The sequence below is a fragment of the Habropoda laboriosa genome, unplaced genomic scaffold (genome assembly GCF_001263275.1).
Source record: "Habropoda laboriosa isolate 0110345459 unplaced genomic scaffold, ASM126327v1 scaffold67, whole genome shotgun sequence".
Classification (NCBI taxonomy): Eukaryota; Metazoa; Arthropoda; class Insecta; order Hymenoptera; family Apidae; genus Habropoda; species Habropoda laboriosa.
In genome coordinates this window covers 4,778,341-4,790,289 of record NW_017100242.1, presented here as the reverse complement: position 1 = coordinate 4,790,289, position 11,949 = coordinate 4,778,341, and the positions used below count along the sequence as shown (strand labels likewise).

Genomic DNA, 11,949 nt, shown 5'->3' with positions numbered 1-11,949 from the left:
TATTTGTTTGTTTAATAATAATAATTATTTTTTCAGATTGAATTTACGCAAGACTTAATTCAGTGAAAGCCTGTATATACATAAGCTTTATATAATGGGTCCTTTAACAACAAGTGTCAAGCATACTTTCCATTCTCTTTGCACAACTGCAGTAAGGGCAATGTCCACAAATGTAATGCTGAATCCAAAAGATGATGCAAAAGAAGTAGTACTGAAATATTTAGATGGAAAAGACAATGGTATTGTAGTATTGGGATTAAACCGGCCTGCAGTTTGTAATGCACTTGGCAAAACTTTAGTTAATCAATTCAGTGATGCTATTTCTTCTGTTAGAGAAGATAATAAACTGAGAGTACTAATTATTCGTAGTTTAGTTCCAAAAATTTTCTGTGCTGGTGCAGATTTGCGAGAAAGAGCAAAGATGGATAACTCAGAAGTTCCAAAATTTGTTTCATTCTTGAGAAACATGATGAGTAATGTTGAACATTTGCCAACTCCAGTAATATCTGCCATAGATGGTTTTGCATTAGGTGGAGGACTAGAACTTGCCTTAGCCACAGATATCAGAGTTGCATCATTAGAAGCTAAAATGGGCCTTGTAGAAACAAAATGGGCTATTATTCCTGGAGCTGGTGGCACACAACGACTTCCAAGAATAATTGGAACTGCTAAAGCTAAAGAACTCATTTATACCTCGCGTTTAGTTGATGGTGAACAAGCTATGAAGATTGGTTTAGTAAATCAAGTAGTTCCACAAAATAAAAGCGGCGATGCCGCTTACCAAGCTGCTTTAACCATTGCTAGAGAAATTTTGCCTAATGGACCAATTGGAGTTAAGTAAGTATAAAACCTAATTTGTAACAATTTTCAAATTCGTGTCTTACAACTTTGGTTCACATTCTAAAAAGTAGTACTCATTTTATTTTTATTATGTTTCAGAGTTGCAAAAACTGCAATATCAAAAGGTCTTCAGGTACCTATCACAGATGGACTTGAAATTGAGAAACAATGTTATGCTAAAACTGTGGATACAAAAGACAGAATTGAGGGGCTTGCAGCATTTGCAGCAAAACGCATACCCATTTATCAAGGAATGTAAACACACAAAACTGAAATGCAGTGTACTATTACAAGTCCATTACGCTTAATTCACATATCAAATAGATGCATTTTAATAGAGACTAAATACAAAAATATACCATTCTTTTACTACATTATCATAATACAACTAATTTTTATACATGTTTACAAAGATTTAAACATACTTACATTTAAACAAAAACAAAAGAATATATTAAGTATTTTTATAAGTGATTTACTCTAATGTTAACGAAAATAGTCTATGATATGTTATTTTTTCAAATTTTTATAATTTTACATGGCTTATATTAACGTTGTTACTGATATACAAGGTGTTTCATTTAAATTTATCATTTGAAATATTTCTGCTACATTTAAAATTTTATGAAAATATTTTCTACAAAAGTTGCATAGTTTAATGGGAGCCGTCGTCTAGTAACAAGTTGTACTCTGTAAGGAGGGGTTAATGAGATACAAAGATAAATTTCGTTTGTTTAGATGAAATTCTATATTTTTCTGGTCAGGAAATGCAGATTTAAAGACGAATTTAATGACCTTCAATAATACGCGGTACAATGAAAGATGTACTATATCAAAAACCACCTACAACACAGCAGGACCTGAAAACGCGTTACCTGTTCGATGATTAACAATAAGCGATATTTAAAATACATTAAAATCAGTGGTAAGCATTTTGAATATCACTGAATTTTGAAAAATTTTATTTGTACAACCTTTAATAACCTTAAACGACTTATTGCTGTTGATCTTTGAATTTTCCCTTAAAGTAGCTATCAGGTACTAACCAGAAAAATATAGAATTCTATTTAAAACAAAGAAGTTGACCTTTGTATCTTATTAACCCCTCCCAACGGAATAAAACTATTGTTACTATATGACGGTCTCCACAAAACTATACAACTTTTGTAGGAAACATTTTTATACAATTTTAAATGTGGTAGAAATATTTCAGGTGATAAAGTTAGGTGAAACATCCAGTTAGACACAGTATGTTCTATTTTAATTTATTATTACAAATATTTCGGTAAGTAGACTGAACAGAAAAAACTGCTTGTAAGAGGTTATAAGAATTTAAGGGAGACATCAGAATACACAGGTAAAAGTTTACTAAATGTCAGGTAAAAGATACATTTTTTTAAACGATACATAATAGCGTATTTTTCAAAATATTTGCAGTAATAGATTAAAGTGGAACACTCTGTGCATATATAAATATATATATATGTATGTTTGTATATATGTATACACAAAAATTTAATTTTAGAAAATAAAATTATTATGTTTATAAATGATTTGCACTTCGTCCTATTTGACATAATTAACATTATTACTTTAAATAATTGCTAAATTACCCATACAAACTTATATAATTACTTTAATGAAGAATATTAGGCAATTTGAATATGAACCACATTTGAAGTCCAAAAAAGAACAAAGTAGTAAATGAATAATACATTTGTTACATGTCCATCTTTAAACCTCACATAACACAGAAAAACCAAAGCCCTATTAAATCTTAGAAAGCTTAAATTAAAGCTTAGAATGCATTATATAGTACTTAATACATCGATTTTAAAACCAATTATATTTTTATTACAGATTTCATTGCACAATATTAACAACACAATATTTGAACATTTCTTAAATATTACTTTAACAATGTCAAAATAATATTTCACAAAGTTATACTTCTTTTTATGAAACTAAATGTTAAATATTTTAATGTTGGTAACAACACAATGTAGTTCTATTTATATGTTGGTATTACTGTTGAGATACTAGGAAGACCCTTTTTTTGTTCGTTACAACCGTTATGGCGAACGAGTGCATAGCTTTTTCTTTCCTCACAATAATTTAAAAATATCAACACTAAATTTAAAAATTTTTAATTATACTAATAATTTCAAATAGAAAATTAGATACTCTAAATATCTGTACTTTTTTTTACTGTACCGGTAAAATTTACAGTTACTTAAAAAAACCTCATTTCACAATAAAAATTTAATACTAAAAATGGAATTGTTATTAATGTAACATGTAAAAATACCTTGTGTTTCTTAAGCAAAATATTTAATACATTATGTTGATTGTTCTCGTTCCTGTTTTTCTTTCGAAAGTGCCATAAGAATATTAAGTTGATTAATTGTATCTTCTGGGCAAGTCACGCGATGTCCAACAGTTAAATCACTTTCATAAATTTCATAATCATTACCACCTTCTGCTGTTTTATCACCAAAAAAATGTATTTCATGATATCCTTGGATGTGTCTAAGGCAGTATGTTTTGTCCCAACCAAGAGGAAAGACATCAAAAGATATTTGACCTCCTTTGTACATAAAATGGAAATACTTCTAATTAAAATTTAAATAAACTAATGACAATTTCGTAAACTAAAATGTTTCCTTTTGAATTAAAACTAAGAGTGTTTATGTTTTCCTTTTAGTTCTGATCATACTAACTGGTAATTTATTAATTTAACTATATGAATAATATATATAAATATAGAATCTTACTTACCAATACTATATGTTAAAGCAAGATCTGGAAATTCTTTTTTAATAGCTTGAATAAATTTTTGTCGAATTTGATGTTCAACATCATATTCATAATACTGGATACGCTCTTTTGTAGTACAATTACGACCAACTGGTGATACATTAAGCATTCCAGTCCTAAATTCTATAAAAGTTCCTCGTTTAAAAGGTAAATGCAATTCTGATATATACTTTAAGCAAAAATTGATTAAATCTTGCAGTGCCTCTTCACCAACAATACTTTGAATTGTCTGAAATAAGAATTAATAGGAAAAGTACATAGAAAATTTTACAATAGTTTAATAACATTTTTTTATTATATCACTTACTTCTGTGGGTAACTGTTTACCATCTTTGAAAGCAATAAGTCCATTTTCTGCAAAAACATATTTGTATTTTTTAAATATGCTCCCACCACCCAACTGTTCCTTAATCTTCTCTATATCTGATCCTCCAACTACAGCTATATCAAATTCCTTCTGAACAGTTTCCAAAAGGAATTTCTCCACAGTTGGCTTAATTGCCTAATGAAAAATTTTATAAAAATTTATACAAGTACAAAAATGTATTTTTATTATAAATTATGTATACCTGTCTAGGATTTGTAAGTGTGCCATCGACATCGAACAAACATATTATCTTCTTAGTCATAGTAAAACACTTACTCAATTAATCTGAAACATACATTTTTAAATTAAAACCTAAATAAACAGTAAGTGTTAAAAATTGTAAAAGGTACAAATGTAATTATTAAAGAACTTTTAAAACTCTGTTCCAAATTATTAATTTAAAAAATTTATTACTATTTTTATTTTCAGAAAATACTGTACAAAGTGAATAATTTACTCCTAAATCACGTGCAAGGCGTTTCTTATTATTATATATTAACAGTCCCCCCTCCATTTACGAAATCCCCATTCTTTCTGACAGATTTAAACCATATCCAATTATTTTTCAATGAAAGTAATTTTTATATTTCTAAGTCAACAAAAAAAATGGAAAAACAATACTACAACTCACAAAAAGCGTAAAATTTTTATATAAACAATTGTTAAATGTTAACATATATTAACAATGACATCGAATATAACCTATGCATATGATAATTCATTGATAAATAAATAAAAGGAATATTGATATTATACTAAGCATTATTTTATTCTTATATGAATTGTCATTTTATCTTCCCTGTTTTCGTCGACTATGAAATGTATGATTTACGTGTCCAATAAAAAAAAGAAGAGAAAGTACAAACGGTGCCTGGATTGATACGTGGCTATTTTGATGCGTTCTTTATCAACTCTGTTACAATGTTAAGAGGAATGTGTTTAAATAAATTATATTACTTTATCTACTTTATCTTGTTAGAGCTACGTAATTTAAATGCAAACATTGCGACGCATAAAAATGCCGTTTTACTCTTGGGTAAAGAAAATTAATTTTTTCACACAAATAATTAAAAAGTATTTTACCTTTTATATTATTCATGTGTAATGTTTTCTTTTTATCCAGCGGATGATGGGGGTTTTGAAATGCGATCTTACTTAAATAAAATTTGCCAAACACCTAATTTAGATAAACTGGCAAAAGAAAGCTTATTGTTTAATAATGCATATTCTTCAGTTAGTAGTTGTTCTCCTAGGTATAATATTTGTTTAAGATATTTAAAAACTGCATTTGATATTTTGTATTTCTAAGTCATATGAAATAATTTTCATTCTTTTCCTAAATTATAGTCGTTCCTCTTTACTCACCGGTTTACCAAGTCATCAAAATGGAATGTATGGTCTTCATCAAGGAATTCATCACTTTAATTCATTTGAAAATGTCCAAAGTTTGCCCAAAATGTTAAAGAAAAATAATATACGAACAGGTATATGTAAATTCAACAAATGTAAAAGATTCAATAATTATCTTTGAATATTTTATAGGTATCATTGGTAAAAAACATGTGGGCCCAAGTAATGTGTATCCATTTGATTTTTCACAAACTGAAGAAAATAATTCTATACTTCAAGTTGGTCGAAATATTACTAAAATTAAGCTGCTAGTTAGAGAATTTCTCTCTCAAAATAAAACAGAGTATGAATTTGTTACATATTAAACTAATTCTTTTTTATTTATCTATGAAACTGTATAAAATAATGCTAATAATCTTATACTAACAATTGATATGATACAATTAATTTGAAAAAGAGATAAATTTAATATTTAATTTTTAGGCCTTTCTTTTTATATATTGCTTTTCATGATCCCCATCGATGTGGTCATTCTAATCCACAATATGGAAATTTTTGTGAAAAATTTGGTAATGGAGATGTTGGTATGGGTACTATACCTGATTGGTATCCCATATATTATCAGTGGGAACAAGTAAAAGTTCCTTATTTTGTTCAAAATACAGAAGCTGCTAGGCGAGATATTTCTGCTCAATATACAACTATTTCTCGCTTAGATCAAGGTATTTGTATAGTATTTAATAATAATATTTAATAATTTTTATCACTTTAAAGATTATGAAATCAATTTTTGATTTTTCAAATCAATTTTTTTGTCAATGTTTCCGTTAGTCGAATCTAAATTTCTGAGCCCAAGATCACTTCAAGGTGGTAGTATCTTACAATCATGGATGATCTCTAAAAATCCTTGAAGATAACATCACTCAGAAAATCTGTTTGTATCACCATATTTACCCCCTTGAATAGTACAACTTTCCTCTTTGACATTTTCTTCTACTTTCAATCCTAACAGAGATATTTAGGTGTCCCGTTTCTTATGACTCACTCTGAATACTTTCTTAAAATTTTTATTTACTGTATTTAAGCAAAAACTGTATTAAATTCTATTGGTGTGGTAAGGAATTACATAATAAATATAATACAATAACAAGTATGCAAAAAGTTTAACAGTATTATATAAATTGAAAACAATAACAAAATATTATTGGAATTTTTATAGGTGTAGGTCTAGTTTTAAAAGAGCTGGAGAATGCTGGCTTTAAAGACAATACATTAGTAATGTACACATCTGATAATGGTATACCATTTCCAAATGGTCGAACAAATTTATATGAACCAGGTATTAATAAAACTGTTTGAATTATTGTATAAATATTCAAATAGATGATTCATGTAAGACTGGAAATATCTATTATTAAAAAATAATTAAGTTTATCACATCAGGACTAGGAGAACCTATGATGATTAGGTCACCAAATCCTAATCACAGAAAAAATAGTGTAACATACAGCTTAACATCTTTAATGGACATTGTACCAACATTGTTAGATTGGTTTAACATTCCCTATATGGATCAATCTTTATCTGATACAAATGAAACATCTCCTCCTCATTTGACAGGAAAATCACTTCTTCCACTTCTTGATCAAGGTAAACCTGAACTACCTAACTGTTGATTCCTTAATTTTTTAATAGTTTATAATATTACTTTATCATGCATCTGTACTTTTACAGAGCCCATAGAAAATAACACAGCTGTTTTTGCTAGCCAAACACATCATGAAGTTACTATGTATTACCCCATGCGTGCTATTAGAACTAAAAGATATAAGCTTATACATAATATTAATTATAAAATGCCATTTCCTATTGACCAAGACTTTTACGTGTCACCAACTTTTCAGGTAATCTGTAAAAAACAAAATTAACAATGTGAAAAAGGATTATGTAATAAATAGTAAATTAATGAACATATTTTTTATTTTAAGGATCTTTTAAATAGGACTAGAGACAATCAACCACTTGCATGGTATAAAACATTAAAAAGTTATTATGAGAGACCTGAATGGGAATTATATGATTTAAAATATGATCCAAGAGAAAGCAATAATATTGCTTCTAAATCATCAGCAAAGGTAACTAAAAGTGTTAAAGGATTTTCTATATTTAAACAAATATTTTACAAAACACAAATTTTGAATGAATTATTTTTTCAGCAAATATTCATTGATTTACAAGAAAGATTATTTAAATGGCAGAAAATGACTAATGACCCATGGCTTTGTGCTCCTGGAGGAGTTCTTAATAATGTTGGAACTACAGAATCTCATTGTATGCCTCTTGACAATTTTTTATAAGAATATTTCATTTCATTATAATATAAAAACATCCACTATACTCATTAATATTTATATACATATATTCAATGTTTTATCTTATATTAATATTTTCATTATAAAATTTAACTATGTTAAATCTAAAGAATAGACAATTTTTATACCTAAACATCTAAAGGTATTTCCAAAAAATATAATTTTACATACAATTTTTCTGATTTTCTTTAATACAAGTAATAAATAAATTTACACATGTGTACAATATTTTAATAACACCAATATATTAACTCACACATTAAAGGATTTGTTCATTTTATACGATTATGAAGTTAATTAATTTTTCGAAATATACCCACGACATTAACATAATCAAAAAACGGGATGCGATATAGACATGTTTTTGGTATCCTTTTCACGATGTTTCGAAAGAATTTCATTTAATTGATGAACATAAGTTGATGAATCATTCGAAGATTTCTCTACTGCTTTCAGCTCTGTTGATATTTCATTCATCTAAAATACAAACGAATCGATTAAAATTCATGAGTAAATAAACACGAACATATATGTATATCGTTTTCTTATAATGCCTTACATATTCTTTGTATCCCAAATATCTGTTGTACTTTTGGTTATTATTATAAATTTGTTTCACTTGTATCATAAAAACAAGGCACAGTAAAAGACCACCAAGTAACACGAGCAAATTTGTATTTTGAAAGCTACGTAAAACAAGCATCACTCACGTTTAGCTTACGTTTACACTTAGAAAATTTGAACAATCGAGAGAGTGTCATATGAAATGTTACTTAAAAATACTTATATTTGCACATACTTATACTAAAATGAACTTCATGTTACATTACTCTTGCAAATATCTCACATGTAAAATAATTATCTATATATAAATCGCAAGCAACGTAATAACTGTCATTAATTTAAAATGTCAGTCATGTTGAACGAGGCAATAATAATATTTACAATTAACAATAGATATCTCCACAGTTTAATTAGTTGCAGCGAAAGATTTATCGCCACGAGTCTATCGCTTCTTTTTCGCTTAAATTAAGAAGAAAGAAATACCAGGAATTATAGCAAACAGCACATGATGTAACGAGATATATAAACTTTATTTAAACTTCAATACTCTCCGAACCACCTCGTTCAAAACGTTTATATAGACTGACTAGCCTCGTTGTATCTTTTATTTCTCGCATTAGCCTTAGTTAACCTAAATCTAAGAGTGGCATGCATATGCTCAACGCGTAATAATCGTGTCCACGTAGTGGCGCTGTGATCTAGTGTACTGTGATTGGTGGATATGCCTATTCGTATATCACTCTCGTCTCAGTGATCTAACTATTATCTGGTAAAGCAAACTAGAGGCTTCTGACGTCATTGCTTGACCAAGTAAGTGGAAAATAGACGGTCAGAGCATGTGTGGTGTAGGTAAATGCTTGAGATAAATGATTTTCAATCAGCTGTTGATAATGTCGCATGCTGATAAAGGAACAGGAAAATGAAAAAATTAAATATCAATATTTAGAACCACTTTGTTCCCGCCGACATATTTGAATAGAATTCTACACATTGATCGCATATAATTTTAACGATATGTTAATTTTTTGTATTATAATCTTAAAAAGCTAAAGATTAATTTCATGTGAATCAGAGAAAAAATTAAGGATTTCTAAGAATCTAATATTTAGTCCTTTGAGGAATGTATTTATGTAAATATCTGTACATAGGTAAGTATCTATTTTATGTGGTACTGAAAAGTTTATAAACCATGTATACCTTGAACAATATTTATTGTACTATTAATTAAACAATGCTAATATGATGTACGCTTAAAACAGATTGAATACCGTTAAAATACTCAAAAGTTACACAAACTTATTCATATAAAACGAAGCATGAGTATTCAAAAAAAGTTTCATATGTACGTACACAATAAATTAATTAAATGCATTTACAATTGATTTATATTAAATGATTTAAAAAATCGTGTAATCATTAATGAAAAAAAATGGCGTTCTACTCATTTCTTTGTACTCCGTTGTAAGATATCATTTCCGTTCGAAGTGATGTGAATTCATTCTGAAATTTAAACAGATTTTGATATTAGTTTCGAAACATACCTTTTCTACACAAGAAATGATTAAAAATTTATTTTTTAACATTTTCTGTGCAATCATTTCTGTTGAAAATTATGTCACTTCAAAGTATTATTGTAATATTAATTAGCAATTGAAGCAGGGAACAATGAATGCAATTTTTGAATCACACAAAAATCAAATAAGCCTGAAAAGTATCTGAGTACGGTAACAAGTTTGAATTTATTAATATGAAAGGAAGGAACAGAGTAATACAGAAACATTTTATATATACAAAATATATACATAATAATTTGCTATTGAATACAATAAAATTCCGCTTATCTGATTTATATTTTATTAAATATTGTTTCACATTATTTAAATAAATTTTAACCAATTAGAACATTAAAATAAATGTTCTTCAGAATAATTTAATGTAAATGAATTAAATAATAGATGTATGAAATCAATAAAGTGTAATATAAAAGTTAACACGCGAAGCACCAAGAAAATTTAACTTTAAAAATTTTGTACTTATCAGTTTTATTATTTTCAGATATTTATTTGGACAGAAAGCAAGATGAAATGCATGAATGAAATTTTGAAACCAGTTTCATCACTGTCAGCTTGCGTTATACGAATAAGAAGTAATTGATAAAAGGGAGAATAAAAAGTAGCGACTCTTTATTATGGGAACCACTTTGTCCCCTCGATATATTTGAATAGAGTTCTAATTGTAATCAATCCGACTAATTACCTTCGCCATCTTTTGGACCACGTATATGTACATTCTCACTGGGAATCAATTGTAAACGAAGATATCTCAATATTACCGTTAAATTTTTGATAAAATACCCACGTCTATTTGTAACACTTTGTTATCGTAATTTAAAAATTCATCACTATATTACTTTGCATTTAAATCATTTTTTTTTGCACATTTCGAGGCTAAGTCGATTTTTAATGCACGTAATGTTTTATTTTAAATGCAACGGCTTTATGTGATTTAATATTCATTAATTAAAATTAATATTCAGACACAAATTATTAAACACAAATTTTTTAAACACATTTCAAAATTTATCGTCATTTTCGTTTAATTTTTATTTCTTCACTTTTCATTTCAAACGCAACATTTTCATAAAATTAAGAATAAATTCTAAATTTCAAACATGATAAACGTGGTTTCTCGATCCACTTAAAAATGTGTTACATTTCATTTACTACTATCAATTTCTCGTTTGCAGGTATACCGCTATTAAATCTACGATTTTTCTCCGACACACGTTCGAGAAATTGCTTTTTCCATCGGTACTCAGTCCAGAACGAACGAGAACCAATTACACCTTCGTACGAGAACACATCTTACCAATGCAGAAGTTTTACTTCAAGATTTCACATTGCAAGAGAGAGTGTTCCAAGTATAAAACTAATTAATTCGCATCGTATGCGTCATTTGCGTTTAAAAACATTCGACGTGGTTCCTGGTATCCCTGATTACACGAGATAACGACGACCTCCATTTATAACAGAAGATTTATCGGTGTTATTAATGATAGGAAGAGAGTAGATTTTATCGAAAATGTCCCCTTCCATTTGTAAAGGATCTCTGCTGTGATCAAAAAAGATCAGCAACTATGCCACTGTTTGTGACTTAAGCTTATCATAAAGTATTTATAATTATTCAAATATATACTGTTCACGAATCTGAACGACGAACGGTTCAATTTGCCTACAGCGAAACCAGCATCATTTATATTACTTTACAAATCAGATTTAGAGAGAGGAATAGGTTTAAACATCTTTCCCTTTCGTTCAGACGCCTCTTGGCTCGATAATTTATTACAGGCTGACCTGTATCGAGAAGTTCAAAATTCCGTGTACAGATTTTTATTACTTGAAACGAGCATGATTCGTCGCTGTCATGTATCCCATCTCCAAATTCGTGCAACGAATTGGATCCTTCGTTTCTTCATCGGAGCTCAACGAGAAACGAAGTTTACACCGAGAAGATCGCTTTACTTCATTCTAGGCACAATTTTTACATTCAAGTATCTTTCAAGGGAGTGCAGTGACGTTTTATAAATTTAAATGAAACTTAAGTGAATAATTCTTCCTTTATTATTCTTACAAAGATTAT

General features: G+C 28.3%; 4 protein-coding genes across 4 annotated transcripts in view; 2 read left to right on the top strand and 2 right to left on the bottom strand.

Annotated features, from left to right (window-relative positions):
• The window catches only part of LOC108571969 (methylglutaconyl-CoA hydratase, mitochondrial), a 1,612-nt gene extending 436 nt beyond the window's left edge, over window positions 1-1,176 (top strand). Inside the window, exons 2-3 of the mRNA XM_017934136.1 lie at window positions 37-837; window positions 940-1,176. Of these exons, the coding sequence (XP_017789625.1) occupies window positions 95-837; window positions 940-1,099 (903 nt within the window). The 5' untranslated portion in view covers window positions 37-94 and the 3' untranslated portion in view covers window positions 1,100-1,176. The remainder of the gene's footprint in view (window positions 1-36; window positions 838-939) is intronic.
• The window catches only part of LOC108571939 (phosphomannomutase), a 6,644-nt gene extending 2,142 nt beyond the window's left edge, over window positions 1-4,502 (bottom strand). Inside the window, exons 1-5 of the mRNA XM_017934097.1 lie at window positions 4,482-4,502; window positions 4,227-4,309; window positions 3,965-4,159; window positions 3,619-3,886; window positions 3,190-3,427 (exon numbers count right to left, since the gene is read on the bottom strand). Coding sequence (XP_017789586.1) covers window positions 3,190-3,427; window positions 3,619-3,886; window positions 3,965-4,159; window positions 4,227-4,286 — 761 coding nt within the window. The 5' untranslated portion in view covers window positions 4,287-4,309; window positions 4,482-4,502. The remainder of the gene's footprint in view (window positions 1-3,189; window positions 3,428-3,618; window positions 3,887-3,964; window positions 4,160-4,226; window positions 4,310-4,481) is intronic.
• Window positions 4,503-4,830: 328 nt separating this feature from the next.
• On the top strand, window positions 4,831-7,731 carry LOC108571938 (N-sulphoglucosamine sulphohydrolase). The gene is made up of 10 exons (XM_017934096.1): window positions 4,831-5,060; window positions 5,148-5,277; window positions 5,372-5,508; window positions 5,567-5,717; window positions 5,858-6,096; window positions 6,594-6,713; window positions 6,818-7,024; window positions 7,109-7,278; window positions 7,363-7,509; window positions 7,591-7,731. Exons 1-10 carry the CDS (start codon window positions 4,946-4,948, stop codon window positions 7,729-7,731), a joined length of 1,557 nt encoding a protein of 518 aa, XP_017789585.1. The 5' UTR covers window positions 4,831-4,945.
• Window positions 7,732-9,740: 2,009 nt separating this feature from the next.
• Window positions 9,741-11,949, bottom strand: part of LOC108571960 (putative phosphatidate phosphatase) — a 41,190-nt gene continuing 38,981 nt past the window's right edge. The window contains exon 8 of the mRNA XM_017934125.1: window positions 9,741-9,810. Within this exon, the coding sequence (XP_017789614.1) occupies window positions 9,748-9,810 (63 nt within the window). The 3' untranslated portion in view covers window positions 9,741-9,747. The remainder of the gene's footprint in view (window positions 9,811-11,949) is intronic.

Excerpts from the sequence above, each read along its gene's own strand:
- LOC108571938 (XM_017934096.1), top strand. The coding sequence starts at position 4,946 with ATGTTAAGAGGAATGTGTTTAAATAAATTATATTACTTTATCTACTTT. Across the intron at positions 6,097-6,593 it reads TATTTCTCGCTTAGATCAAG|GTGTAGGTCTAGTTTTAAAA; the intron begins GTATTTGTATAG and ends GAATTTTTATAG. Across the intron at positions 7,510-7,590 it reads CTTCTAAATCATCAGCAAAG|CAAATATTCATTGATTTACA; the intron begins GTAACTAAAAGT and ends TTATTTTTTCAG.